The sequence below is a fragment of the Oncorhynchus mykiss genome, chromosome 7, assembly GCF_013265735.2.
Source record: "Oncorhynchus mykiss isolate Arlee chromosome 7, USDA_OmykA_1.1, whole genome shotgun sequence".
Classification (NCBI taxonomy): domain Eukaryota; kingdom Metazoa; phylum Chordata; class Actinopteri; order Salmoniformes; family Salmonidae; genus Oncorhynchus; species Oncorhynchus mykiss.
Window position 1 is genome coordinate 43,439,214 of NC_048571.1, and position 27,500 is coordinate 43,466,713.

Consider the following 27,500-nt stretch of genomic DNA (forward strand, 5'->3'; position numbering starts at 1 on the left):
TTTTGTGAAGGAACTTGTTTAATGTGAACAGTGCAAATCTATTATTATTATTTCAACAAATATTTGACACTGGACATATGTAACATAAAAATGTTGAAATTGAAAAGGGGATAGTCAAGGACAGTCAAATTATTATTGCAAGAGATATAGACATATGCTGATAATATGAAACAGATTCTCAGTTCTATTATTTTGTTGTTTTAACAGAGTTTTAGAACGTCACAAAGAACATACAAATATAGACAATACAAACATACGAACATTCTATAAAAAGCAACAGCTTCCTGTTCAAAGTTTCAGGACAATTCCCCTATCAATTAAATCGACCTGGGGATTGTCCTCTCAATTGACAATCACAGTGCTCCCAACACACGGGGCACTCCCACTCAGCCTCATAAAGGGAAACCAAAAAAGAGTAACATCCATCATAGTATGGATGTGCAGGAGGTATATGGAAGGCATTGGGGTCAAATGGAAACCTGGAGTACCTGGCCCATAATGTCCATCACTTATTATTCTGACTAGCATTAAGGCCTGGAGATACTGAAGCAGACGGTATCTGAATTTGTTCAACATTTGTCTGAGCTATTAGGTTGGCTTCCCTTGTATTGCTTGGCAGTAAGGGAGAGAAACAGGCCTTTTGATTTGTTACCCAAAAGCTATAAATGTTGGACCCTGCTGCCAGCAAGAATAACAGGTGATGAACATTACGAGTCGGGTAGCTTACCCAGGATAGTCAAATGGCACCTCCACAATGAGAGGAAGTACTGGACAAAGCCAGTCTCTCATCAGCCACAGTTTCACATACTCTCTCTCAACTCTCATTCTCTCTCAGGCACAACAGACTCTCTCCAGTTGTATGGCACTTCTGATTCTCTCACACTCACACGCGCTTGCCCGCTCGCTCTCATGTGCCCGCTCGCTCTCATTCGCTCTTTCATTCTCCTCCTTTGAGGGAGGTGTCGAGTTGTGTTCTCTGGGATCTTTGGATGCAGTGACTGGTCATCTTCTGATGATTGTCAGTCAGAGGTGCAGGTAGTCCCGTAGGGAAGCGGTTTCTCAGCCAGGGGTGGAACCACCAGGGGTGGGACTAGCAGCTTGGGCCTCCTGCATCCTGGTGCGGGCTAGTGCGTAGCGCTGCACTATCTGCTTGACATGCTCCTCCTCCTCACGTTGTAACATGCGAACAAAGTTCTTGAGCTCTGGCATAGAAAAGGCATCCCACTGGAAAGATAGAGGAGGGAGACGGAACATTAGTGTAAGCTGCACAATGTGAAATGACCATGTTGGTTTGAGAATGAATACCCGATGAATGCTCAATACTCACGTTGACCTCTCCAGTCTCATTCTCTTTTAACACCAAACTGAGGGCTTTGTCATTGGGTCCAGCACACAGACGCAGGTGGAGTGGACGCTCGTCGTCAGACAGCTTGCGCAGGAATACTGAAATACAGGAAGAGGAAGGAGAGACCACGGAATTAAACAACAGTATGGCACCTCTTAATATTTATCAATGAGATGTCGGTGCAGAAAAAAAGAACAGCCGTGCTGCTGCAAGACCACAGACAAGAGGTGACAGAGGCGGGCTTACCTTGGTCATGGCGCTTTGTGCGCTCAAACAAAGCAAACTTTCCAGGGTTGTCCACCACGGTGAACTTCTTCAACAAGGCTTCGATGACCTCACGAGCACATGTGCGGGAGCTGATATGTAGGTGTTTGGACGTATCCTTGGGCAGGTAAAAAGAGGTGCGACGCTTAACTCCCCCAGTCTTCTTGCCCGCAGCAACCTGTGTTGCAGTACCCTTTCTTGGTGGGGGAACTGACACGGGTCGTAGCAGCTTGAACTGGACCTTTATGAAGCCAGTGTAGGAGCCATCTTTGTTCTGTTGAAAAGAATGAAAACATTTAGGAATTCATCCTCACGAAACGTATTCGTGTTGAATTGTGCAGTAATGGAGTTGAACAATAACAACATGGTAATGCAGACAGTGTTAGAGTAATTGCAATGTTACTACTTACTGTAATGGCATAAGAGCAATTGTTACTACTCACCAGGTTCATGAACAAGTTGCTGTTGATTTGAGCATTGTACTCCTTCACCTTCTGCTGGATCTCTGTGACTGACAGATCCTGCTTCTTCCCCCATTCAACCTGTTCATCCTGACCAGAGAGAAGGGAGTCAATATTTAAATTAGCCACTCAATGTTCACTCATTCGTCTTCTTAAACTGACAGTGCAAGACAAAAAAGGGAAACATTGGTGTTCTACCACCGTGTGTCAGCAGAGAGCCAAGGTTTAACGTTTTGCATGTCAAATTATGACTGTAAGAAATGTGTGATGTGGGCCTATCTAAACAAACAATCCACAACATTTTGGGTCACGGAGGGGAAACTCGATTTCAGGAGACTTGGGGAGTCAGGTTCACAGGGGTCAGAGTTCAGTAGAGCAGAGGACTAGATTGGGTTTGGTGAGAAAAGGAAGCACTAGACTGGTGTAAATCTAAATTGTCTTGAATGAGAAACAGCATTCCTACTTGTTACGGCTTATAACAAATGTGCTAAAAACAAATTACTTATATTATTTTGCAGACTGTAGCAGCCTATGCTTCACAGTGCTAACTTCCTGTAAGCTCCACACCTTCTTTCACAAAGTTATCGCTGGTTGCATCAGATTCCAAACTTCCTGTCAACGTAGCCATAGCAGTGGACCACAATGATGTCAGCACTGACCAATCCCAGTTCCTCAACTCCTCCTATCTCTGTAGAGGGAGGCATCATGAGGGAACTTGCAGCTGTTTGTGATGTCTGCAAAGGCTGTGGACTGCATTCCTTAAAGCTGTGTTTGTGTAAAAATAGCTGCCCCCCTCAGGCCCCCCCCCCCCCCCCCCCCCCCCCCCCCCTTGAGAGTCAGACACAAAGCCTTCATCTGTTTTACAGTCATATCCTGTGGAGTCAGCTGCCTAATCCTCACAGAATCTCAGCCATCTTTTAGCAATTCACATTTGGCCTCCAGCATCTACAAGTTATTTAAATGTCTCCCATGGACACAGTAACCACCACAACTATGTGCTTCCTGTGTCTAATGGTCTGTCCTCGCTTCCTGTGTGAGAATGTCATTCAAGACATGTGATGCACAGAACTCTTCTTCCTGTATTAATTAAAAGGACCAGCTAGCCCAAAATGATCCTGTTGACAGTAGCTGCTTTTCAAATCAAGTCCAATTTCCTGGATACAATACACATACACATGGTTAGCAGATGTTATTGTGAGTTTAGCGAAATGCTTGTCATGGGAGGGGGGAGGATCCATAGATCAATACTCAGAAATCCTCCTGGCAGGCGTTAACATCAGCACCAACATTATCTGTCCTCTGGGACAAAGTCTCAAACTCTCATTCTACCCACAACTACATAAATCAATGTCAAGTTGTGCAAAATCAGATCAATAACCTGAATCCCAATGCAGATAGAAAGGGTGTTAAAGAGATTCTCCTGTACTTTTGTATACTTTTTAGTTCGTAATTCTGAAAGTAGTGCTCACAGACCAAAAGTGGTACCCAAAAATTGCGTACTATGTCACGTGCAGATACTGTATGTGCACCACGTCATCGCTCTTTCTCTGCTGTGTGTGCATGATGTGCCTCTTGCTAGCTGTCACTCATATGGTTGAACTTGCTAGGGGGCTGGCCCATGTAAGGGACATTCTAGGGGAAATGGCGCAGCCACAGCCAGGCGCATCAGTTGGGTATGCATGCGCAAGACCAAAAATGTAAAAATGGGCTAAATTAATTCCAATCCCGATTAAAATGCCACGGCTGTTTAGCATACTGGTCGGCTGACTTTAGGACCATGCAGAGCATCACTTCAGAGAGAGAAGCTGCCAGCCTGAACACCTTTCTCTCAGAGAGCAGAAACTGTGCCAGACCGTTCATATTATACACTACATACAAAAGTATGTGGAGACCCCTTCAAATTAGTGGATTCGGCTATTTCAGCCAGACAACGTTACTAACAGGTGTATAAAATCGAGCACACAGCCATGCAATCTCCATAGACAAACATTGCAAGTAGAATGGCCTTACTGAAGAACTCAGTGACTTTCAATGTGGCACCGTGATGGGATGCTTTCCAACAAGTCAGTTCGGCAAATTTCTGCCCTGATAAAGCTGCCCTGGTCAACTGTAAGTGCCGTTATTGTGAAGTGGAAACGTCTAGGAGCAACAATGGCTCAGTCACGAAGTGGTAGACCACACAATCTAACAGAATGGGACTGTCGAGTGCTGAAGCGCATAGTGCGTAAAAATCGTCTGTCCTCAGTTGCAACACTCATTATGGATTTCCATACTGCCTTTGGAAGCCATATCAGCACAATAACTGTTCGTCGGGAGCTTCTTGAAATGGGTTTCCATGGCCGAGCAGCCAAACACGAGCCTAAGATCACCATGCACAATGCAAAGCATCGGCTGAGTGGTGTAAAGCTCGCCGCCATTGAACTCTGGAGCAGTGGAAACACGTTTTCTGGAGTGATGAATCATGCTTCACCATCTGGCAGTCCGCCGATTTGATCGATGCCAGGAGAACGCTACCTGCCTGAATGCATAGTGCCAACTGTAAAGTTTGGTGGAGGAGGAATAATGGGATAATCAAAAGATGATAAGCTTCCACCGAAAGTCAATTTAATACAATTTGCCAAAATGTGCTTTATAATTACTCATGCCTATATATAAATAAATACAAATCATTCAAAGCACTCCACCAGAGAGCATAATTTGGCCAGAGAGGATCATTAGCTTCTTTTAAAAATTAGCTGTGGATTGTTTGAAGCGCTTGTCAGGGAGCGGCGAATAGACTACCAGACAGCTGACTGTTGAGTTGCATCGGTTAGTGAAAAGCAGTTAAATAGGCCTATCGCAGTATTTCAAAAGATGATTGTAGGAAAAACATAGTTTAGAACGCGAATGGCTATTGCGGAAAAGAGAAAACAAAGAAAAGATTGATCTGTCTCTAGTCATCAAAATTCTCAACTCCCAATGGAGCGAACAGTAGCCTATCTTATTGGCACCCGTGGAGAACATCCCCATATTCCCGGTGAGTGCGCGCATATTCATTGGCTTTATCATTGGATCAGTACCACTGTTAACTTTTTTGGGGGGAAAAGTAATGTGATTATTAAAGGCCACATTTTTCCAGTGCAAAGAAAGGATTATAGGCCTACTCTATGTCACTACACACTCAGGCATGCATTGTTCAGTACGGTCTGTTTTGCTAACAGTGACTGAGTTATATTACTGGCCTAAATTATGACTATGCAATCTACTCGTCACAGGAATATTCGCCTCTTTTACATTAGTCTGCAGAGTTGTGGACTTGAGTCACACGACGTTAAGTTGCAAACTTGATGACTTGAAACTCAACTTGATAGAAAATAAAAACAACTTGAGACTTGACTGACTTGAGACTGATGACTTTAAATTATCTGGCCATGTTTTGTAACGGTTTTGTCACTCATTTTGTGGCGCCGAGTCTGTTGGATTACTCCCCACGCGGCCAGCGACAGTAGCCGCAACATGGTGCCTTGCAACAAGTGAACCGCAAGTGAAACGCACACTCGGCCCTCTGATTGGACCAGCAAACCTACAATCAAATTGCCTGAAATGTATAATTTACTTATGAGATTTTGATAAGGAATGTGTTTTAATAAATGATTAGAATATTACATAAGTCTGAAACCATGTGATTGTATGAAATTGATGTGAATCATTCGATTATTATAATGCATGTATGTGAGAGTAGTTTGATTATTATGATACTCTACTGTGTAATATATCCTGGAGTGTAGTTCTTAGTCAGAATCAACGTTAACAATGCGTCTAGTATTTTGATAACAGACTATCTGTCTGAGCCAGATTCGGGGCGACCTTGGCTGGGACACTGAGAACTTCCTAGTCCCAGGCCTCTCCTTATCTTAGGGGAGGGCAGGAAGACGCTATTCTCACGGACTCCCCTAGTCTTGAATGGTGGGTGGTTTGTGTGGAAGTATGTGTGTCACTACAAATTGAAGATCCTTGTACTGTGCACGTCAGAACGTTCCGTGAATAAACATTTAACTTTGGTAGACTGGGCCTCTGTCTGTTTTCGTTTCCGTCAGTATCTTACAAATCCTGATATAACAGACTGAGGGTAACATCATTTAATTGGTTAGTGAACAGGAGAATAGAATTTTCGTAACAGGTTTGCATTTGGAATATGTTTTTAAAAATTAATTATTACTGTGGTGAAAACGCACCAGAGGCGTGTCTCTCCACTTGTACTCGACAAACTCCCGACAGTGGAGAGAACTTATTCTCTTGTTGAAATGCTTTTGTTGCTTTCTTTCACACATTTAAATGTGCATGTGGTAAATCTATATTCCATCTAATCCTACAATAATTGCTGGCGTTTCATCATTCCATCCCCGTAACGTTATTTTAACACTTAAGACATTTCTTTTTCATGTTTGATAAGATACATTTTAATTTAGCCTACCATTTCTTACCCTCTGACTGGGCGCAATGTTTATTGTGCACATGAACGTTCAAGACTCATACGGTAGAAGTTCTGTTTATTTCATTCAATGTATGGTTTGCATTGTTCTTATTTCCCGGGTTATGTCGGAGGTCTGTGTGTCTGTGTCCAATGTCTCTGTCTGTCTGGTTGTGCGTAATAGGAGTGTGCAAGCTTCAGTATGCACAGAAATAGGCTATGTGGCTTACACGGCACGCTTTTGAGTCAGTACGTCGAATAAGAGAAAATTATTGTTCCATGTACGAATGGTGATGAAATATCATTAAGTCTAAATAAGACAAATGTATGTACCAATGGATGTGGAAATGGCCTTTTACATTGTAAACCAGTTTATTGGTTCAGGGTTCGTACAGACAGTTGCAAAATTGAGACTTAAGTACCTTTCCCAAGCACTAATATTTATTTTCAAGGCTCGCCAATTTGTAATAGGTCATATTTTGCAATTGTTTCTAGTCGCCACCGGATGGCAGTATATCGCCACAACCCATGAAAAATAAACAAGGCAAATCCAGGGGAGCAGGCGGACATAACGAGCATACATGAATCATTCTTGATTCCACTTGTTCGCAGAAGTAGGCACGATTAGAACTCAGATCATGAAGCCTTCAGAGTGTTGATCACCGCTGGGAATGCAATAATAAGTGGGTAAAATATAATTATTCAAATAAAAAGGTGCGCAAACAGCGTTTACCCTCCACTACATACCCGGTTGGGTCTGGTAAAACCCATTCATAAACATCAATATACTGCCAGGCAGGATTGGATCTACATTTGCCCAGCATTTTAGCTATCGATGTGACATTTGGCGGCATCTAAATCAGTCAGTTCTGTACCTGCATGACTGAGTGGCAGTGTGGGTGGAATGAGCGAGCTAGCCTGGCAACCAGAGCACGAAACACGTGAGGAATTAAAACTCTGTAGTCTGCCTGGAAATTTGCAAGACAAATACAATTTTTCAAATATTTTTCATATGAATATATTTGATCATTTTCTGTTCTCCTCTCTTTTGAAGTACTAACTTGAGAAAATGTCAGACTTTCAAAGGTATTCCAGTAGTTGAATTTCAGAGTGCCAAATTCAAGTACTTTTAGCACCTTGTGCGAACCCTGTTGGTTGTAATTGGTCCTGGGTGGGGCCAAGTGCTTACATGTACCAGTTTGAGATCCTGTTAGACAGATTTCATTTGGTTTCTCAAGGGGAGACTGTGCAGTCTTGCCATCTACCTGTGTCCATTCAGATAGGACATGTTATGCTTAATAAAGTGGCTATTTCTTTAGGCCAATTGCCCGTGTACATTTGGTAAATGCTATATGATATGGCAATTTCAACATTGAATCACAAAGACCAGTAAATACGTCTACACTGAGCATGTCAACCTGCCTTGCCTTCTGCTGATGTCATGCCCTTACCACTGCTACAAGGTCCCTATTTTACAATGACATCATCAAAATATGTTGTAGACAAAATAATGAAGGGGGCTGTCTGGTCGCCTCAATAAATAGACAAGGATTTATAGTTGAACAAGTCATTGGATGTATAGATGTTTACTTAATTTAAGACTTAACTTGAAAAAACATGTGACTCGACTTGCTCTTAGAACGCACAACTTGGACTTGACTCGAGACTCGAACCTTGTGACTTGCTTGTGACTTCAATAATAGTGACTTGGTCCCACTTCTGTTAGTCTGCAAATGCGATGCATTATAAAAAAAAGGTGCAATTTTAAAAAGGCACAATAAAATAAAAATAAATGCTTCCCCAAACTTGAAACTCACGCGCCGCCTATGGATGTCAGCCATATTGTGACTTAAAAGCGTATATTATGCATCCACTTCATGTTTCCCTGTATGCACCCTTCACACCCTCTTTAGGTTTAACTGAACTCATACCACTGAGCACAGCTTCCAGAAAAACAGTTGCTTTCAAACTGGGATTTCGTGGCTGATTGGGGTTAAACAAGAATTATTCTGCTCATAGATTACGCATGTATAAACTACACATTAAAACATTCAGCCCAAAGCGGGAGGTTTGAAAAACGTATTATTCGCCAAAGTTCCAGAACGTCTTTAAATGTCCTGCAACTAGTAATTAGGCAATCACAAAATGGAAGCCAGAACAGTCAACTAAGGAGTCACCCATTTTTACTGTGCTGATATTACTGTTTAGACTCAACTGTGTATAACATTATCTAATGTATTTATTCAAGATGCTGTAAAAATATTAGTAAATGAAACATGATCAAATGTTGCCATTCCCCTTATTAGACATAAGTAGGCTACTCATTCAAACCCTCCGGAGATGTCTGTGCAGGCTTGTGTGTGCAAGCTTTGCCAGTGTGAAGCAATGTGGGTGAAGTCATTTGTTTCTGAATGGTCCAGAGAAGAATAGTACATGACTTATGTGAGTTGTGAAACCTGAGGGGTTATCGTGGGTGTGTTCACTAAACTCTTGAGCGGTTCTCAGCATCGGGATATATGAGTCATCATTGTAATATGAGAGAAACACAGTAGATTCCAATTAACGTTTTAATAAGAGTGGTCATCATAGTTGCTACTACATCAAAATATGACGACAACTTCAGATGACCATTTTCGCGGATATGTTATTTGAAATACTCGAGTTTATGCCTATATCATGTCATAACTCTATTAGAAAGTATAATATAAAGGAAGCTACACACAAGATAGTCTAACCTATTATGCATGAACATCAGTGAAGGCGAAGGCATGAATAGCCAACATCTTATTCAACTGCTTGACAAATTGTTCTCCTCTCACCTTCTCCTTCTTGGGTTTGTGAAGGAATGATGTGCGAGCAGTGAAGTACTGCTCGAACTCTGAATCGGAGTCCCCACTGCAGTATCCGCTGCTGGTGGAGCTGCCCCACGTCTTCTCGAAGGACAGGCTTTTATCCGAACCGCTGACCGTGTCTGTCATTATCAAACTGTTACAATGTAACCAACCGTCTGGAGCGATGTTGTGTTTAGAATTCGCCCAAATGTGTCCGGTAAAAAAAAATCTAATTCGGCTTGTATATGAGCGCTGATAGGTGTCGTTTCCTGTTTAATAAAACGATTCTATCTACAAATTGTAGTATCCCACTGTAATAAACGTGTAACTACAGAAACGTTAAAACAGATAGAGTGTAAAGTAATAAGGACTGCTGGTATAGTAGGTATATCTCTGTAAACTTCGACAATGTTGTTCTAAAGCGCGTTTCTGTCGGTTTCCTGTTCAATCTGGCCACGTTTCGGCTTCTCACAACTAGCTGAGAACTGGATGATGGACCAGCCCCCGCTTTTCCATCGCTCTCCTGGTTTTGACTAGATGGGATACAGTTTTTGTCAAATTTCACTTTTCGTAGCAGGCTAGGACAATTTACGCAGCAGGTTATGATAATTTACGCAGCAGGTTAGGATAATTAGGTTAAGGTTGGAAAAGGGTTGGGTTATAGGGTTAGCTAAAATGCTAAAAACAACACCTTTTGACGTAAAGGTGACAAAAAATGGTATCCCTTCTAGCCCTTACCTTCCCTCCCCCGGCCCGCAGAGGCTCCACCCAGGCGGTTGAGATTAGAAAATACACAAAACCAGCGCAACAGGCTATGATTGGGCACTGAGGGGAAATTCCAACTCCCTAATGACATCATACCACTCCCTTCCCTGTCTGCCAACAAACAATAAAGGCGTTTGAGAAGATGAAAATCATGTGAGGATTCACATGTTAACAGAGCGTAGAGTACTCACATGATAAGAGTTTGGTGTATTCACATGGCAAATGCATGACATAAGTAGACATGTAGGCTCAGGGGTTTCCAAAGAACCGCACCTCTTTATAGAAAAATATATACACTACACTACGTATTTCATTGGACCGTGTTGCTAACACTTTTTATTTGGCTCTATACTTCAGCTTTTGGATTTGAGATCAAATGTTTCGTATTTGAGGGTATTTTCATAGATATCTGTAAGGAAGCATGTACCTAGTCCCCCCATTTAAAGGTGCTATAAGTATTTGGACAAATACACTTAATGTGTAGTAAAGTAGTCAAATGTTTAATATTTGTTCCCATATTCTTAGCAGGCAATGACTACATCAAGCTTTTGACTTTACAAACTTATTGGATGCATTTGCAGTCTGTCTTGGATGCGTTTCAGATTATATTGTGCCCAATAGAAATGACTGGTAGATTTTATATTGTGTCATTTGGAGTCACTTTTATTGTAAACAAGAATAGAATATGTTTTCCGTACACTCCCGCAATAACATGGATGCTACCATGATTACAGATAATGATGAATTAATCATAAATAATGAGTGAGAAAGTTACTGAGGCATAAAATTATACCCACAAGACATGCTAACTTCTCACCATTACCAATACAAGGGGGGGTTAGCATTTTTTTGGGGGGGTATGATCTTTATGCCTCCAACTTTCTCACTCATCATTATTCAAGATTCATTCATTAGCCATAATCATGGCAGCATTCACGTTCATGTAGAAGTGTTCAGAAACATCTACTCTTATTTACAATAAAAGTGACTCCAAAATGACACAATACATTATTCACCGGTCAGTTCCTATTGGGCAAAACATAATCCGAAACACAATCAAAACAAACTGCAATTGCACAATCTTGATGTAGTCAATGTGTGCTAGGAATATGGGGCCAAATACTAAACTTTTGACTACTTGAATACACTATGTGGGAATTTGTCCAAATATTTATGAAAAATGTACTTTTTCAAAATGGGTGAACATGATAAAGTGCTTTAACAATAAAACATACCCTCAAATAAAAGGTGACATTCTGCACTGTCTCATATACAACATTTGATCACAAATCCAAAATGCTGGAGTACAGGGACAAATTGACTCATTTTAGCATCATTGTCCAAACAAATACAGAGGGGAGTGTAGATCCAACAAGAACAACTAAAAGTGATGCCCCATGCTACTGTATCTAAAGGAAATGGTGAGAGAGGACCTGAACTGAAAGGACCCTATGCATTATTTCCAGGGGGATGGGATAGAAAGGAAGAGGTGTGTTTACAAGTGAGTATGTAGACACCATGTCACCACAGTGTGGCCTAGAAGATAGTGGATAGATAGTGGTCATGACACATGACATGGCCAGTGAATTATTCTTACAAAATATATATATATATATTAGCCCGTCATTATAAATATGAATTTGTTCTTAACTGACTTGCCTAGTTAAATAAAGGTGGCATAAAATGGCCGGTGAATGAGGGTGAGAGTACAGAGAACACATAATGACATGCATGTACAGTCTGTATCGGATCATGAGGTTCTTACCACATCTGTATCGGTCTCCATGGTGTGTTCCATAACACATGTTTGTTCAACTATGGAGCTACCATCCAAACTGCAATCTAATTGGATAACAGCTCGACATCTGTAGTGACACGTGAATCTGCAATCTGTGAGAAAAGAGAAGTGAATGATAAACAGGATTTAATAGAATAGATCATGGGTTGCAATTAAAGTTGGGGCTCGTCCACCAGGGCTCTACATTTTGTAAGGCCACGGTCTACGAATAGATCAGCCGTGATGACACACAGATGTAAGGAAAGATTGACTATAAAAAAAAGTGGCACCCACTGGCTCAGAAACATCCATTTCGTAGTTTTGGGTCATCCCTCCCGTTCCATCCCTCCAGCTTTGGGACATTTTGGATTTCTAAATTGTCTGCTGTCCTCCACTGGCCACAGTGAGTCATTACACGTTTGACAGATAACAAAACTTGTCACTGACGTATTTGACTTCAATTTGGTCACAAACAGGACATAATTAGAAAAGTATTGCTGGAACGTAGAGTGATTATTGTACAAATAAAACAGCTGTATATTAATGTAAGGAGATTCATGTAAAGGAGAGATTTCACCAGCATATTCCAATACGCTTCAGACATTTATCTACCCACAAATCTAATGGTCACACATTACAATACAAAGGATGTAGGACTGGTTGTGATGAAATGCCTGGTAGTGAAACATTAACATCCTGCCTGAATGTAATTGGTGTAATATAGCCAACTGCAGGTGTAAGTTGTTGCCCAAGGGCTCTTACAGCTTAGATCTAGTTAGTTCCCTGTATGGCCAGAGGAAAGGAAGTTTATAGTGAAACTTTAAAGACTATGCAAGAGGAAAGCGGTGCTGGATACCAACAAATCGACAGCACCAATACAAAGAGACAACAAACCACTAGAACCATCTCAACGTCCTCATAAATAGACTGCCGCCCACTGCTGATTGAATCTGTGAGTCTTGTTTTGACAAATACCCCAGAGCTAAAACTGGGTCTGGGATTTCCAGGCAAGCGGTTTGGTTCTCAGCTAGTTCTTTGCTGCTGGAAATGGTAATGTACCTATTTGCAATGACTCCTCATTAAAGCCTATTCAGGTCTAATGAATACTGTGTCCTGTGAATGGAGCCAGTGACACAAAAAGCCCATTTAGTTCAGTTGAGAAACAATGAACCAAAGCTATACGGCCTGGCACACACGTAAACAAACACAAATATGGCCTATGCACAAACAGGCTATATAATACCTTGAAAGACAATCTCATAGCCCTAGTTAAACCTTACAACACTCACACACATACAATTTCAGAAAAAAGGCTACGGTTTGGGTTGTGCCCTGCATTACACAAATATCAAAATACACATTATATACCTTCAGAGGTACACATTGGATCTCACAAGGTACTGTTTGGTACCTTTTAGGGTAAATGTGCAGATAGATAATCTAGTATAATGTTAAACATTTTTACATAATATTTGGAATATAAAGGTACGATCATAAGCTTAGTGGGGCCATAACATCCAGTTAGTTATTTTTGGCCACCCGTGAGCTGAAGTTTTGTACCAGTTTAAGTGGACTGTGGTTATGTTAGTTAAAGGTTTAGTATGTCCGTTGCCACTTCTAAAGTCTTTATAAAAGGCTTACATAAGAGCATGTGACAATAAAGATCTGTAATTAATATTTTAGCCATCTTAAAGATACATTCCGGAGTATCGAAAACAACCTCGTTATTTTCTTAAACCTCCCGTTTTGGACTCGACGAGTCAGTGTATGGCTCATACATGCATAGTAAACCATCTGCAGTTGCTACATTCTAACCTACCATTATCTAGTCCACAAGATACGTGCTCGTTCATGTCATGTAGTGAGTGCACGATCTGAAGCGAGTAGGATTGCCTGGCTACTTAGACCTTACCGTGAGTTATTTTCATAAGGGACAATACATAGAATACGTCAATCAAATCCTCCCATCCTAAATTAGAAAACATTAAAATAATTTGATCTATTAGATGCCGGTTGTAGTTTCATTTCTCTTTTTCAATAACCTAGTAAGCAGAAGTAAGCAGAAAATTATGTGCGCTAAAGATGGCGTCGTAGCCTGACAAATATATTAGAAAGCAATTGTCAACCTGATCAGAAACACTATGCACCCCATCATCTCCTAAATGAAATCCCTGGTGTATATCCCATGATATGGGGTATAATCTAAAACTGCAGTTGATTGCCAGCTATCATTATTCATCACGAAGACAAATACTGGCCTATATATAATCATTAAACGACTTTAAAGGTGTAGGTCATTTGATGCAAACATATACTGTAAGTAGGTTATAACTTTTCCATTGTATAAATTACATTATCACAATCACTTGCTTGTCATACTAGTCTGTACAACAACGGGAATTAGCCACAACCAAGCTCCGAGGGACAATGTTGATTGGCAGGTGGAATTATGTCCAATGAGGTTGCAAGTTTAAAGTGGGAGGTGGGATCAGATTGGCACAGCATTGTCCAATGAGGTTGTGGGGTGAGGCCAAGCATGTGCACAGCTCATGAACACCCATAGTTAAAAAAAAAAAAAAGGATCTTTGTGCAAGTACACAACTTTCAGGGACCAATTTTGGCTTGTGAGCGCTAATTTCAGAACTACTGGCTAAAAAGTATACAACAGTATCGGAGAATCTCTTTAACCCAACACTGAGCGGCCTTGTCAATGGTTAAGGCATTGGCTTGACAGTTACTGGACCCAGGTTCAAGACTTGGTTGGGGCTACCCCCAAATTTGCTACATTGGTGTCAGAAGTGGGAATGACGGAGAGAAGTGAACACATGAGGCACTTGGTATAGAGAAGAGGTACATTTTGGCCACTTAAAAGGAACAAATGGCCTTGTCACTGTGGTGGTACCCTAAAAAAAAGTGTATATTTACCTTTTGGCTCTTTTAAAGGTACAAACTGCAAGGGTACAATTATGTACCTATAACTAATGGTACAATCAATGGACGTACCTTATAGGGTACCACTATGTTGACAAGAGTTTGTACCCCTTTAAGTACAATTCTGTACCTTTATTCTGAGAGTATAGGCCTACAGACATGTATGCAGACATGTATGCAGACATGCAACTGTAAAGCACGTCACGTTTGCTTGCTTAGTGAATCTCCCGATTCGGTCCATACCTGGCGCGAACCAGGGACATCTGCCTCAAACACACGTGACCGTCCTCCCTCAAGCGTCTTAGCCGATCATGCCACCTCAAAAGCTAGCTAATGAGTAGAGCGAATTAAGGCTGAGGAGTACAGTAAATTGCACGTGCTACACAATCATAAATCACGACATGCACTCACGCACACATACATACATGTCAGTGGAGGCTCCTCAGAGGAGGAAGGGGAGGACCATCCTTCTCAGTGAATTTCATAAAAATAGTCAACAATTAAAAAACATGATCCTTTTTTAGATAAAACTATACTAAATATATTCACGTCACCAAATAATTGATTAAAACACACTGTTTTGAAATGAAGGTCTACAGTAGCCTCAACATCACTCTGTAGTGTAGCACCAAGGTGTTGCCGGAGAACAGCTAGCTTCTGTCCTCCTCTGGGTACATTGACTTCAATACAAAACCTTGGAAGCTCATCGTTCTCACCCCCTTCCATAGAATTGCAAAGTAATTATGACAACTTCCGGAGAGTGTCCTCCAATCTATCAGAGCTCTTGCAGCATGAACTGACATGTTGTCCACCCAATCAAAATATCAGAGAATTAATCTAGTACTGAAAGCATAAGCTACAACTAGCTAGCACTGCAATGCATAAAATGTGGTGAGTAGTTGACTCAGAGAGAGAGAAACACAATAGTTGAACGGTTTTGAACAAATTAATTTCTTCCAAAATTAAGGAGAAGCAAGAGAGAGAGAGTTATATTTTTTTACTTTCACTTAGCTAGCAAATGCAGCTACCTAGTTTAGTCTACTCGAACACCTGGCTCAAACAGAGAGGGATGCTATGTTAGCTAGCTGGCTATGGCTATGGCTAACACTGAAACTCTTCCAAGTCAAGGTAAGCTTTTGGTATAAATGTATTGCCACCGGGGCCCGCCGGTGTAACTGCTAAACTGCACACTGTATTGAATGATTGTAGCAGGTTTACAAATGCGTTAGTTCTAGTAGCTTTGTTGACTATGATGTGACAATGACGTAGGCTGTGTGTAGTTGTGTAGTGGTTAGCGGTCATGATATGAAGGTGTGGCTTGGAAAGGTTTTTCCGCCTGGTCACAGACAGCTGTTGTGTTGTGCACTGAAGTGCACAAGCGCAGGGAAAAGGTGAGAGGAGCAGAACGTGTAGATAGTTGTGAGAAGGAATTATTTATACAACGAGCAAAGTGATCATGATGTTTTTATGTGGCTGCTATGAAAGTGAACTGTGTTTGCATGTGATCAGGGTTGTATTCATTCCACCGATTCTGATTACACCCTAGATCAGCTAGATGTTGTAAACGTACATACATAGGATAGGTTGTAGCAACCTCATGATGGGTACAGGGGAACATTTTAGTATCATGTAGTAGCCTAAACCTAAATCGATGTTACATTGAGCTGGGTGAATGGAATATGAATGGCAGTCATCCAATACTCTGTAATAGAAAGAAGGCCATGCTCATTAAAAAAAAATTATCCTCCTCCCTCATCTTAGAAGTCACCGACCGCCACTAATACATGCAATCATAATCATGCACTCACACACAAGTAAATCCTTTGCAGCAGGCAGACTCACTGGCACAGCGCAGGCTCTGTTTGTACAGGCCCCAGATGAAGCCTCCACACAGGTCACACCAGGTGGGCTGGGCATGGCTGCAGGGCTGGAAGTCATGACCCTCTCCCCTCTCATCTGTGAGCAGTAAGTCCAGGCTATCCCCCAGCAGTCTGATGATGCCCACCCGATTGAGCAGCTCTGGGACCTTCCCTGGGCTGATCCGCAGAGCATTGGCCCGCTCCAGGCGAGGTGGTGAGCGAGGCACCTCACAGCTGGTCAGCTCTATCGGGTCATGGAGCCTCAGCTCACGGAGCTCAATGAACTCACCCCAAGACATTCTGTCAGTCACAGCTTCAGTTCCTTCTTCACACAAAGGCAATCACACCTGTGACCAAAACATTTTTTTTTACATTTTAGCTTTATTTAACCAGGTAGGCCAGTTGAGAACAAGTTCTCATTTACAACTGCGACCTGGCCAAGATAAAGCAAAGCAGTGCGACACAAACTACACAGAGTTACACATGGGATAAACAAACGTACAGTCAATAACACAATAGAAAAGTCTATATACAGTGTGTGCAAATGTAGTAAGATTAGGGAGGTACGGCAATAAATAGGCCATAGTGGCAAAATGCACAACCTCAATCCAAGATCACCCATAATGAAGCACCAACTCAAGGACATAGGCCTTCACTACAGTACAGTTTTAGCCGTAAATTGTGGAGAGAACTAAACAATACAGCTATGTATTCCTTCACTATTATTAAAACCATGGTTTGAACAAAATACTTGTGCCTATTGTGTACTGAGTATGAATGAATGAAGTCTGTTTCTCGACATCAATTGTCAGTTTTCCTCAAAATACACCAATAAAGTGGTCTACTCAGCAATAAAAATAGAACTTTGAGTTTATTAAACCAATCTGTGCTTCAGAATATATTTGTTTCATTAATTTTCTAAACTGGGACGTTTTTTTGTTTGTTGAAGGAGCCCCTTTGCCATTTAATATCTCCAAGGCAATTAAAAGTAAACTTTCATCCCATCAAATGTAAAATTACATGGTTTTAAAGTCTATGATTGGAATAGGTCACCAACATTCAAGGCTTTAAACATATCGTGATAATAATTGTAAACTGCAGGCAGGTTGTCGAGCATCCCAGAATGATTGATGATGCGAGTTAACATAGAAGCACGAGAATTTCACCGACTCGAGCCTATTTCATAATTATGACTGGTTTAGTTTATGTTAATAATAATTCGATAAAAAAAAGTGCAATATGTTATTTAAGTATAACAACTTACCAAAGCAGGGATCCACCCCTGCAGCAGCCGATGCTTCATCTCCAACGTTCTATTTTACAACATTTCCATAGAAGTTATTACGAATAACGGAGCGGAGGTGTACAGCTTCGCATCTGGAAACAATGTATCATCGGCTACATAACGGAAATACCACTCTTCCGAAAAACACGACTTTCAGCAGCATGTTTACTTTGTAACCGTCCCGTCACCCAATTCTGACACTCCAACATATGATGCAGCAGTAACAATTTAATAACAGAAAGAAAAGGAAGTGAAGAGCAGCCTACTGTTCTTGACATGCGGAATTCTTTCACATAGGGGGTGCTTCTGAGTCTTGGACAGTAGAGCAGGAGTGAGGGGTGTGTGAAATCCCCACCCCAGTGACATTCAAATAAAAAAGACCTTGCGGGATAATAATTTGCGTAATCATCCATTGACGGCTTATGCAATTAACGGTTTGTGAACTTCGTGAACAACGGGGTGTGAGTTAAAGACATGGCAGGCACACCTTTTTAAAAGTGGTGTGCAAAGTCTCAACAATCAAGTGGATAAAGTTACTTTGAAATACAACCCCGTGAAATTGATACCTTGCAGTTACCCGAACAACAGGCAGATTCTGATCCCAGGATCACTGACCAAGATGATGAGTCAAAACACCTGTAGCCGAAAACTTAGGCTATTCTTGTACTTACACATTGTTTCTCTCAATATATATATAACAGAAGCATAGAGAAAGCATAAAAAAAAGCCCAAAAAAGCTACAACAGAGGAGAGCTGATTATTAAAAGTCTTGAGTTCTGCCCCCTCCCAAATTCAACCTGTGAGTTCCACTCAGTATCAGGTCTGAGATCAAAGGAATAGCAAAGGCTTAGCAGTTCATTACTTCAATTAACCCTTCTTATCACGAGTTAGATTATCATTGTAATTCATAAAATCTAGAAGTTGGAATTGAATCGAGACAAACCTCAAAATGTTTACATTAAACAGTCCAAAACCAACTGCATTCTAATTTAGGTAGAGAACTGTCCATTGACTTAGCCCCTTCTCTCTCCCATCACTCAGTCCAATATGTCAGCTATGTCTGCCTCTCTCTCTGTAGGCGTTACGGCCAGGTCCTTCTGGAGCTTCTCTGTGCCGTCGGCCATCAGCTGGCAGGCAACCTTGTGTTTGGACCAATGCTTCACCTGGCATTCCCTACAAGGACAGAGCAACAACACGTATAATCTCATTCAGCTGAACAATGTAGAACCTCCTGAACCAAGGGGTGGTAATAAAACCAATGGCTTTTTCATAGTCTTTTGAGTACACCTTTTGTTGCAAGACTAGTAAGAAATTCACAATAAAAGTGGCAGCACCATCCTCTTGATATTTACTTAAGAAGGTGCATTCCCCTGTATGGTGTTTCACTGTAACCAGTCTTACCTCTGGCAGTACCATTCTCCCTGGCAGCGGGAGCATCTCTTGGAAGCCTCGGCCCCACAGGCTCCACACTTGGGCTTCTCAGGGATCAAACTCTCCATCACATCCAGGTTATAGGTCTGGGCCAGTCTAGACAAAGGATGATTCAAAAACAGTATAGATTGTAACAGAGACAGAAAGGTTCACATTCGTATGTCTCAACCCCATCCAATGTTAAATTCACCCTTAAAGATTTTGGTCTCATTCAGTCTCTTTACTAATAACACCAGGCTGAGTATTACCTGAGTGCTTGCTGTCTCAGGTCCTTCTCTGAGGGGTTGAACGTTTCCTTCACTTGGTACTTGGCAATGGCCTTCCACTTCCCTGTATTGTCCCGCATAATGTTGTTCCACATCTCTGGAATCTACCAGTAAAAGGACGGTATTTATTTGTATGGCAGCAATTCATTGTGTTCCTGTGTGCGCATGTTCCTGTGTGTGCGCGTGCGTGTTCCTTGTGTGAGTGTGTTCCTCACCTGTTCCAAGATGAGGTCTTTCTTTGGAGGGGCAGGGTCTGTGACAGTGAGGTGACTGAGGAAGCGCTGGAGCTCTACCAGGTTGGGCAGCTGGTCAACTAACACCTCCGTCAGGAAACCTCGTAACTACACACAGAATATAATGGGTGATTTTCTGACATTTCATAGTTCAAGTTTCAGTTTGAGTTGGACTTTTATTGTACTCTGGTCTGCATGGTGGTCTGTTTGATAGACCACCTACGCTATCCTGCACAGAGTTCTCAGAGATCATAATGCTATCCTCACATATAGTCAAGGAGATACAATCATGGTAATAACAGTAATAGGAAACACCTCAGTCAAAACAGCAGCTGGATACCTCATCTATCTACTAATCGGAGGGGAGATCAGATACGATTTGAGTCACTGACGTGTATCTTCCTGTCCGGGTTGGCGCGCCCATCGGGTTCGTGCCGTGGGGGAGATGTTCGTGGGCTATACTATACAGTGTCTTCCGACCCCTCCTGTCTCAGCCCCCAGTATTTATGCTGCAGTAGTTTATGTGTCAGGGGGCTAGGGTCAGTCTGTTATATCTGGAGTATTTCTCCTGTCTTATCCGGTGTCCTGTGTGAATTTAAGTATGCTCCCTCTAATTCTCTCCCTTTCCCTCTCCCTCCCTCCCGGAGGACCTGAGCCCTGGGACCATGCTTCAGGACTACTTGGCCTGATGACTCCTTGCTGTCCCCAGTCCACCTGGTCGTGCTGCTGCACCAGTTTCAACTGTTCTGCCTGCGGATATGGATCTCTCACTCTCTCTACTGCAACAGCCGTCTCTAACTCTAAATGTTTGGCTATGAAAAGCCAACTGCCATTTACTCCTGAGGTGCTGACCTGTTGCACCCTCTACAACCACTGTGATTATTATTATTTGACCCTGCTGGTCATCTATGAACGTTTGAACATCTTGGCCATGTACTGTTATAATCTCCACCCGGCACAGTCAGAAGAGGACTGGCCACCCCTCAGAGCCTGGTTCCTGTCTAAGTTTCTTCCTAGATTCCCGCCTTTCTAGGGAGTTTTTCCTAGCCCCTATGCTTCTACATCTGCATTGCTTGCTGTTTGGGGTTTTAGGCTGGGTTTCTGTATAGCACTTTGTGACATCGGCTGATATAAAAAGGGCTTTATAAATACATTTGATTGATTGCTTAAAGGATAATGATCTGGCCCAGACATTTTTCCTGAGCTATAGATTTGACCATTAGGTTTTAGAAGCCCCTATAGTCAGAAGTGCCAGTACTGGCTGAGGCTACTGTACCTTTAAGAGCTGGTTCTTGTTGAAGTTATTGAAGTCATATTTCCTTTGGCAGTCTTCCTTCAGCACCAGGTTGTACAGAGCAATCCAGACTTGGCCGTCCAATTTAGTCATCTTTAGACGGTCTTCAGATGGAACTTTCTGCCATTTTCCATTCATGTACTTCTCCATTACGCCTGTAGAGGGAGACAAAGGACAGGTAATGAGGGATAGGTTGGGCTTCTTACTTCATTTTACATTTTAGTAGACACTCTTATCCAGACCAACTCACAGTAGTGAGTGAATACATTTTCATACTGGTCACCAGTGGGAATCAAAACCCACAACCCTGGCATTGCAAGCGCCATGCTCTACCAACTGAGCCACACAGGACTGGTCATCATAATGGTTAAAAGGTTTTTAAAAATGTTTTTTTAAATGCAACAGTTGGACAATGAATGAAGACATTCCAAACGTTTAAAATGTTTATAATCCGAGAGATATTGACTGAATTATAGTGCATAAAACATTATACTGGCATGGACAAATAATGAAATGGAGTTCAGTGATTTTGGTGGGAAGTATTTCTTAGAATGCACTCATATACACAGTACCAATGAGTAGGTGTGTCCAAACTTTTGACTGGTACTGTACATTTAATTATTGTATTAGGTATTTTCTAAATATTTTGTGTTAAAATAAATAAAAGTATATGTGTCTCATTTGCATAAACACCTGGTGTGAACTTAGCGTATATGAGTAAATTAACATAAAGGGGAGGACCAGAGCTGCAACCACCAAACACTTGCTCTGTCTACCCTACCAGCACTCACCTGCTCTGTCTACCCTACCAGCACAGCACTCACCTCCTCTGTCTACCCTACCAGCACTCACCTGCTCCGTCTACCCTACCAGCACTCACCTGCTCTGTCTACCCTACCAGCACAGCACTCACCTGCTCTATCTACCCTACCAGCACAGCACTCACCTGCTCTGTCTACCCTACCAGCACTCACCTGCTCTGTCTACCCTACCAGCACAGCACTCACCTCCTCTGTCTACCCTACCAGCACTCACCTGCTCTGTCTACCCTACCAGCACTCACCTGCTCTGTCTACCCTACCAGCACAGCACTCACCTGCTCTATCTACCCTACCAGCACAGCACTCACCTGCTCCGTCTACCCTACCAGCACTCACCTGCTCCGTCTACCCTACCAGCACTCACCTGCTCCGTCTACCCTACCAGCACTCACCTGCTCTGTCTACCCTACCAGCACAGCACTCACCTGCTCTGTCTACCCTACCAGCACAGCACTCACCTGCTCTATCTACCCTACCAGCACTCACCTGCTCTGTCTACCCTACCAGCACAGCACTCACCTCCTGTCTACCCTACCAGCACTCACCTGCTCTATCTACCCTACCAGCACTCACCTGCTCTGTCTACCCTACCAGCACAGCACTCACCTCCTCTGTCTACCCTACCAGCACTCACCTGCTCTGTCTACCCTACCAGCACAGCACTCACCTTCTCCGTCTACCTTACCAGCACTCACCTGCTCCGTCTACCCTACCAGCACTCACCTGCTCCGTCTACCCTACCAGCACTCACCTGCTCTGTCTACCCTACCAGCACAGCACTCACCTGCTCTGTCTACCCTACCAGCACAGCACTCACCTGCTCCGTCTACCCTACCAGCACAGCACTCACCTGCTCCATCTACCCTACCAGCACAGCACTCACCTTCTCCGTCTACCCTACCAGCACTCACCTGCTCCGTCTACCCTACCAGCACTCACCTGCTCCGTCTACCCTACCAGCACTCACCTGCTCCGTCTACCCTACCAGCACAGCACTCACCTGCTCTGTCTACCCTACCAGCACAGCACTCACCTGCTCTGTCTACCCTACCAGCACAGCACTCACCTGCTCTATCTACCCTACCAGCACAGCACTCACCTGCTCCGTCTACCCTACCAGCACTATCTACCCTACCAGCACTCACCTGCTCTGTCTACCCTACCAGCACAGCACTCACCTCCTCTGTCTACCCTACCAGCACTCACCTGCTCTGTCTACCCTACCAGCACAGCACTCACCTGCTCCATCTACCCTACCAGCACAGCACTCACCTGCTCCGTCTACCCTACCAGCACTCACCTGCTCCGTCTACCCTACCAGCACTCACCTGCTCTGTCTACCCTACCAGCACTCACCTGCTCTGTCTACCCTACCAGCACAGCACTCACCTGCTCCATCTACCCTACCAGCACAGCACTCACCTGCTCCGTCTACCCTACCAGCACTCACCTGCTCCGTCTACCCTACCAGCACTCACCTGCTCTGTCTACCCTACCAGCACTCACCTGCTCTGTCTACCCTACCAGCACTCACCTGCTCTGTCTACCCTACCAGCACTCACCTGCTCTGTCTACCTTACCAGCACTCACCTGCTCTGTCTACCCTACCAGCACTCACCTGCTCTGTCTACCCTACCAGCACTCACCTGCTCTGTCTAACCTACCAGCACTCACCTGCACTGTCTAGACGCTCTTGCATAATTCAACAAGTGTGTCAATAGCAAGATACACTCAAGATTAAAATTCAACATACTTGGCTCTAGATTATACAAAACATACACTATTTGCGAAATCAGACATAATATCACTATAATCCAAGTGTTCATTTTCTGAAGTTGCTTTCATTTCAGCGCATCTATTTATTAAAAATGGCAACTGTATTCAATTATTATTCAACTCCACAAAAAAATTAACACTCATCAAAATAAAGTTAACTTTCTTCTCTTTTTTGTGAAGCAAGTGTCAAGACAGTGTGTTGAAACCAAGACTAAGCTTTAGCATTCTTATAGATTCAACAGAAATCCAATGTCTCTCATTGAGCCCATTTCAGCCATTACCGGGGTGTGTTTGACAGGTCATTACAAACATTTAAGAGACAAGTGGATTTTGCACCCTTCAAACACAGGAAATAGATGGCTGAAAAATACAGATCCTCAGGTGGGCGGGGCCTGTACATTACTACTACTACACTGTAACAACTAGGCTATGTAGGTAAAAAGATGGCCATTGTTTTGATTTAATCATATTATCTCATAGATGGGGTTATGTGGAAATTGTCTGATCCATTTTGTCCATTTGCATGAATACACGTTCAGTGACCAACCTGCAGAATAGCGACTCCAGGGGCTGTGCTGTACCAGCTGTACCAGCACACAGGGCAGGTTATGAGTGCACAGCATCCTATTGATCACACTGATACTGTGTGTGAGAGAGAAATCACAAACAATACATTTCACCACATGACAGAATTTCTTATTTTTTTCGATTGCATGTAAGGTATTTGAAAAATGATATGTGAATGCTAAATTTCCCACCTGTCAGTATGGTCAGTGATGTAGCGCAGGACAGACAGAGCCTTGAGGGAAATTTCAAACTCTAATGCCGCATTCTGACCCTGCAAATCCTGCATCAGACACACAGCACAACAGAACATTTACAATCCACACCACTGACCAAAGTAAATCCACCATCCTGACTTGCAATGGCCTGACTCTAATGTTGTAGCTGGAACCCAGACAGCTCCTGTAAAGAGGAATCCACCCTGTACCTGTATAGAGGATGAGTCTCCACTCTCTGTGTGACTGAGTCGGTCTTTTGTTGGGGTGTCATCCCTGGATGCTCTGCTGGCCAGAAGGGCTAGTTTGCGGTGGCAGTAGTCCACCAGGTCCAGGACTGAGTCATCTGCTGCCTCACAGGAGTCCTGTAACCAACACATACAGACACTAAATGTATTTAGGACATACTGTAGCTTATGTGATGTCTGAAACAGACACTGCATACATTGTGCTGGTACTGAGGCAAGTGTTCAAATAAGTTTTCACCTTGTGAAACATAATTGTCTCAAGTAGGTTGATGATTGTAGCCTCATGGTGAATCTGTAGATGAGAAGGGAGAGGCTGAAATGAGATGGAAACTTCTAGGGGGTGACCATTGTGCGGGACAGTCCCACATTTTGTCCCTTTGTCCCGCGACCAAACAAATATGTCCCACATTTTATTAACAACTTAAAACACCACTAAATTCATCCCGTATTTCAGTCAGACTTCCTATTCATTTGATGAGAATTGACATGTCTTTTGCAGTCACATTGTAAAACAGTTAGGAAGGGAGATTTATCTCGGGATTGTTTGAAGCAGCAGTGAAAATGTTGAATGAGCAACTAATGAGCATGGAGTCTCATAATTCTAATGAAATTACCTTATATATTTCAGTCTAATAAGGCTATTTACTTACTTTTGTAAGACTTCGTTAGAAGCACCCTTTTTGTAAGTAGTTAAACATGAAGAAGAGGACAGTTAGCTGGAATTTAGCCAGAAAGAATGACAAATGTGATTGGTTGAGGATATGACATTGGCCTACATCAAGATATAGGCTATATCATGTGGTAAACACTTCTCCAATGGTTGTTGAGATCTGATATTCTTCGCAACTCAAGATGAGACGTAGGCCAATGTCATATCGTCAACCAATTACATGTCAAATCCTTTCGGCCTAAATTCTAGCTAAACGTGAAGAGACCGCTCGGTGCAGTGGGATTTTGGTGCTGCACATTTTTTTATTCTTCTAGGCTACACTGTTCTGCAAAATCCTCCCATTGTCCAGATTTGTACCTGTACAGTGCATTCAGGAAGTACTCAGATCCCTTGACTTTTTCCACATTTTGTTATGTTACAGCCTTATTCTAAAATGTATTAAATCATTTTTTCCCTCATCAATCTACACACAATACCCCCTAACGACAAAGCGAAAACAGGTTATTAGGCATTTTTACAAATGTATATATATTTTTTAAACAGAAACACCTTATTTACATAAGTATTCAGAACCATTTACTCAGTACTTTGTTGAAAAACCTTTGGCAGCGATGGGGTCTGAATATTTTTGTCAGAGCGGACGGAAAATAAATCATTTCATACCTTATTTACTGTACATTGAGACACGATCACATCTCTTTTTTATTCGTGGGAATACTTGAGAACAGATTTCCTAAATTAAACAAATGTTTTGCTGAATTCTGAATTTTTTTATTTTTTATTATTATTTTTTTTTTTTACGCAAAACGAAATATCCCCCCCCTTGGTATTTGCACTCACCACTATGTACAGAGGAAAGGTGCTCTTCGGATTGAAGTCTTGGAGTTGACAGAAAATAGGAAACACCTTCTGTTTCCAAAGCTCTACCAGAATCATCTCATGGACCAGGGTGGGAATCTAGGGTGAAAAAAGGGTTCCAATCAATTATCTGTTTACATGTGCAGTAACCTGTGCAGTATTTTTTGGTCCATAAAAAAAACGGAGACGACATAACACACCTGTACAGGTGATAGCTAACCTAGCGTTATAGAAGACGGTTATTACCTTTCCCAGTGACACAAGGAGCTCTTTGACGAACTCGTCCTGAGTGGCTGTGGATGAAGCGTTCAATATCGCCTGCATGTTGAGTTTCTCTATGTACTCATGTTGTCTGAACCACCTGTCAATCAAATAAAAAGCAATGAATGGAATACCGCAGCCACGAATCTGAAAAAGCGCGAGATAGACTGCCACTTTTGTCTAGCTGGCATTATCACCAGAGATGGTCTTTGCTATTAGCTAGCTAGCTAGTACAGTAAGTTATCTAGCTAGCTAACGTTAGCTCCTACTAGCAAGACATACTGTACCTTGGAGAGCCAATGTTCCTGAGTGAGAATGTTTCCAGATTTTGGACATATCCTTCTGCCTCTCCGGGAAAAAGAACATAGGTTTCCATATTCTCGACAATAAATGTTTGTACAAAAAAAAAGGCTGAGTTGAGAGAAAGTGTGGAGACTGAGGCAGCTTGACGCGCTAACTCACTTTAAGTGCTGATACCAAAAGGTTGGCATGGTTACTGGATACATGCGCATGCGCATTACAGACAGCATGACCACAAGAGACAGAGCGGTACAAAAAGATCCCCGAGGTAAGCCTACGCAGAGAGGAAGAGGCGAAGGTGGGCAATAATAATCTTTAGACTAGGTGATGTGTGCAAGATCAACAGTCAGACAGTGGGTGACGACGACAATTGCATCTTTATTATTGCAAGGAGTGGGTATATACAGTAGAGTTTTTGCACAATTAATACATAAGTAGCAGCAGATTTCATCATAACTATGGCAACCAGTGTAAAGGCGTGGTGGACGGCTCCTTTCGTCTCGGGTCACCTTAACAGGATACTTCTGCAGCCGGCGAATTAGAGCCTTCATCAGCCTATACTGGATCAGCATCCTGTTGAGCATCACATGATATC

General features: G+C 42.5%; 2 protein-coding genes across 4 annotated transcripts; both read right to left on the reverse strand.

Moving 5' to 3' along the window:
• Positions 1 to 18,980, reverse strand: LOC110527811 (ras association domain-containing protein 1). Of its 2 annotated transcripts, XM_021609336.2 has the most exons (7): positions 17,948 to 18,980; positions 16,667 to 17,030; positions 11,882 to 12,006; positions 2,053 to 2,160; positions 1,592 to 1,883; positions 1,328 to 1,443; positions 1 to 1,224 (listed from the first exon to the last, which is right to left on the reverse strand). In XM_021609336.2, exons 2-7 carry the CDS (start codon positions 16,980 to 16,982, stop codon positions 1,060 to 1,062), a joined length of 1,122 nt encoding a protein of 373 aa, XP_021465011.1. In that variant the 5' UTR covers positions 16,983 to 17,030; positions 17,948 to 18,980; the 3' UTR covers positions 1 to 1,059. The 2 variants fall into 2 exon arrangements, with proteins under 2 accessions (XP_021465011.1, XP_021465012.1); XM_021609337.2 differs by lacking the exons at positions 11,882 to 12,006; positions 16,667 to 17,030; positions 17,948 to 18,980 and adding an exon at positions 9,340 to 9,862.
• zmynd10 (zinc finger, MYND-type containing 10) lies at positions 18,182 to 27,072 on the reverse strand. Of its 2 annotated transcripts, XM_021609334.2 has the most exons (12): positions 26,893 to 27,072; positions 26,591 to 26,705; positions 26,327 to 26,443; positions 25,055 to 25,108; positions 24,781 to 24,933; positions 24,548 to 24,636; positions 24,337 to 24,431; positions 21,175 to 21,347; positions 19,881 to 20,006; positions 19,648 to 19,769; positions 19,370 to 19,495; positions 18,182 to 19,141 (listed from the first exon to the last, which is right to left on the reverse strand). In XM_021609334.2, exons 1-12 carry the CDS (start codon positions 26,979 to 26,981, stop codon positions 19,006 to 19,008), a joined length of 1,395 nt encoding a protein of 464 aa, XP_021465009.2. In that variant the 5' UTR covers positions 26,982 to 27,072; the 3' UTR covers positions 18,182 to 19,005. The 2 variants fall into 2 exon arrangements, with proteins under 2 accessions (XP_021465009.2, XP_021465010.2); XM_021609335.2 differs by lacking the exon at positions 25,055 to 25,108.
• Positions 27,073 to 27,500: the final 428 nt, after the last annotated feature.

Coding starts and splice junctions, on each gene's coding strand:
- zmynd10 (XM_021609334.2), bottom strand. CDS start 26,981: ATGGAAACCTATGTTCTTTTTCCCGGAGAGGCAGAAGGATATGTCCAA. Junction 25,109..26,326: donor CCTTTCCTCTGTACATAGTG/GTGAGTGCAAAT, acceptor TCTCATCTACAG/ATTCACCATGAGGCTACAAT. Junction 19,142..19,369: donor GGAGAATGGTACTGCCAGAG/GTAAGACTGGTT, acceptor CTGTCCTTGTAG/GGAATGCCAGGTGAAGCATT.
- LOC110527811 (XM_021609336.2), bottom strand. CDS start 16,982: ATGTCTTGGGGTGAGTTCATTGAGCTCCGTGAGCTGAGGCTCCATGAC. Junction 2,161..11,881: donor TGGAGACCGATACAGATGTG/GTAAGAACCTCA, acceptor CTCTCTGGTCAG/GATGAACAGGTTGAATGGGG. Junction 1,444..1,591: donor CACAAAGCGCCATGACCAAG/GTAAGCCCGCCT, acceptor CCTGTATTTCAG/TATTCCTGCGCAAGCTGTCT.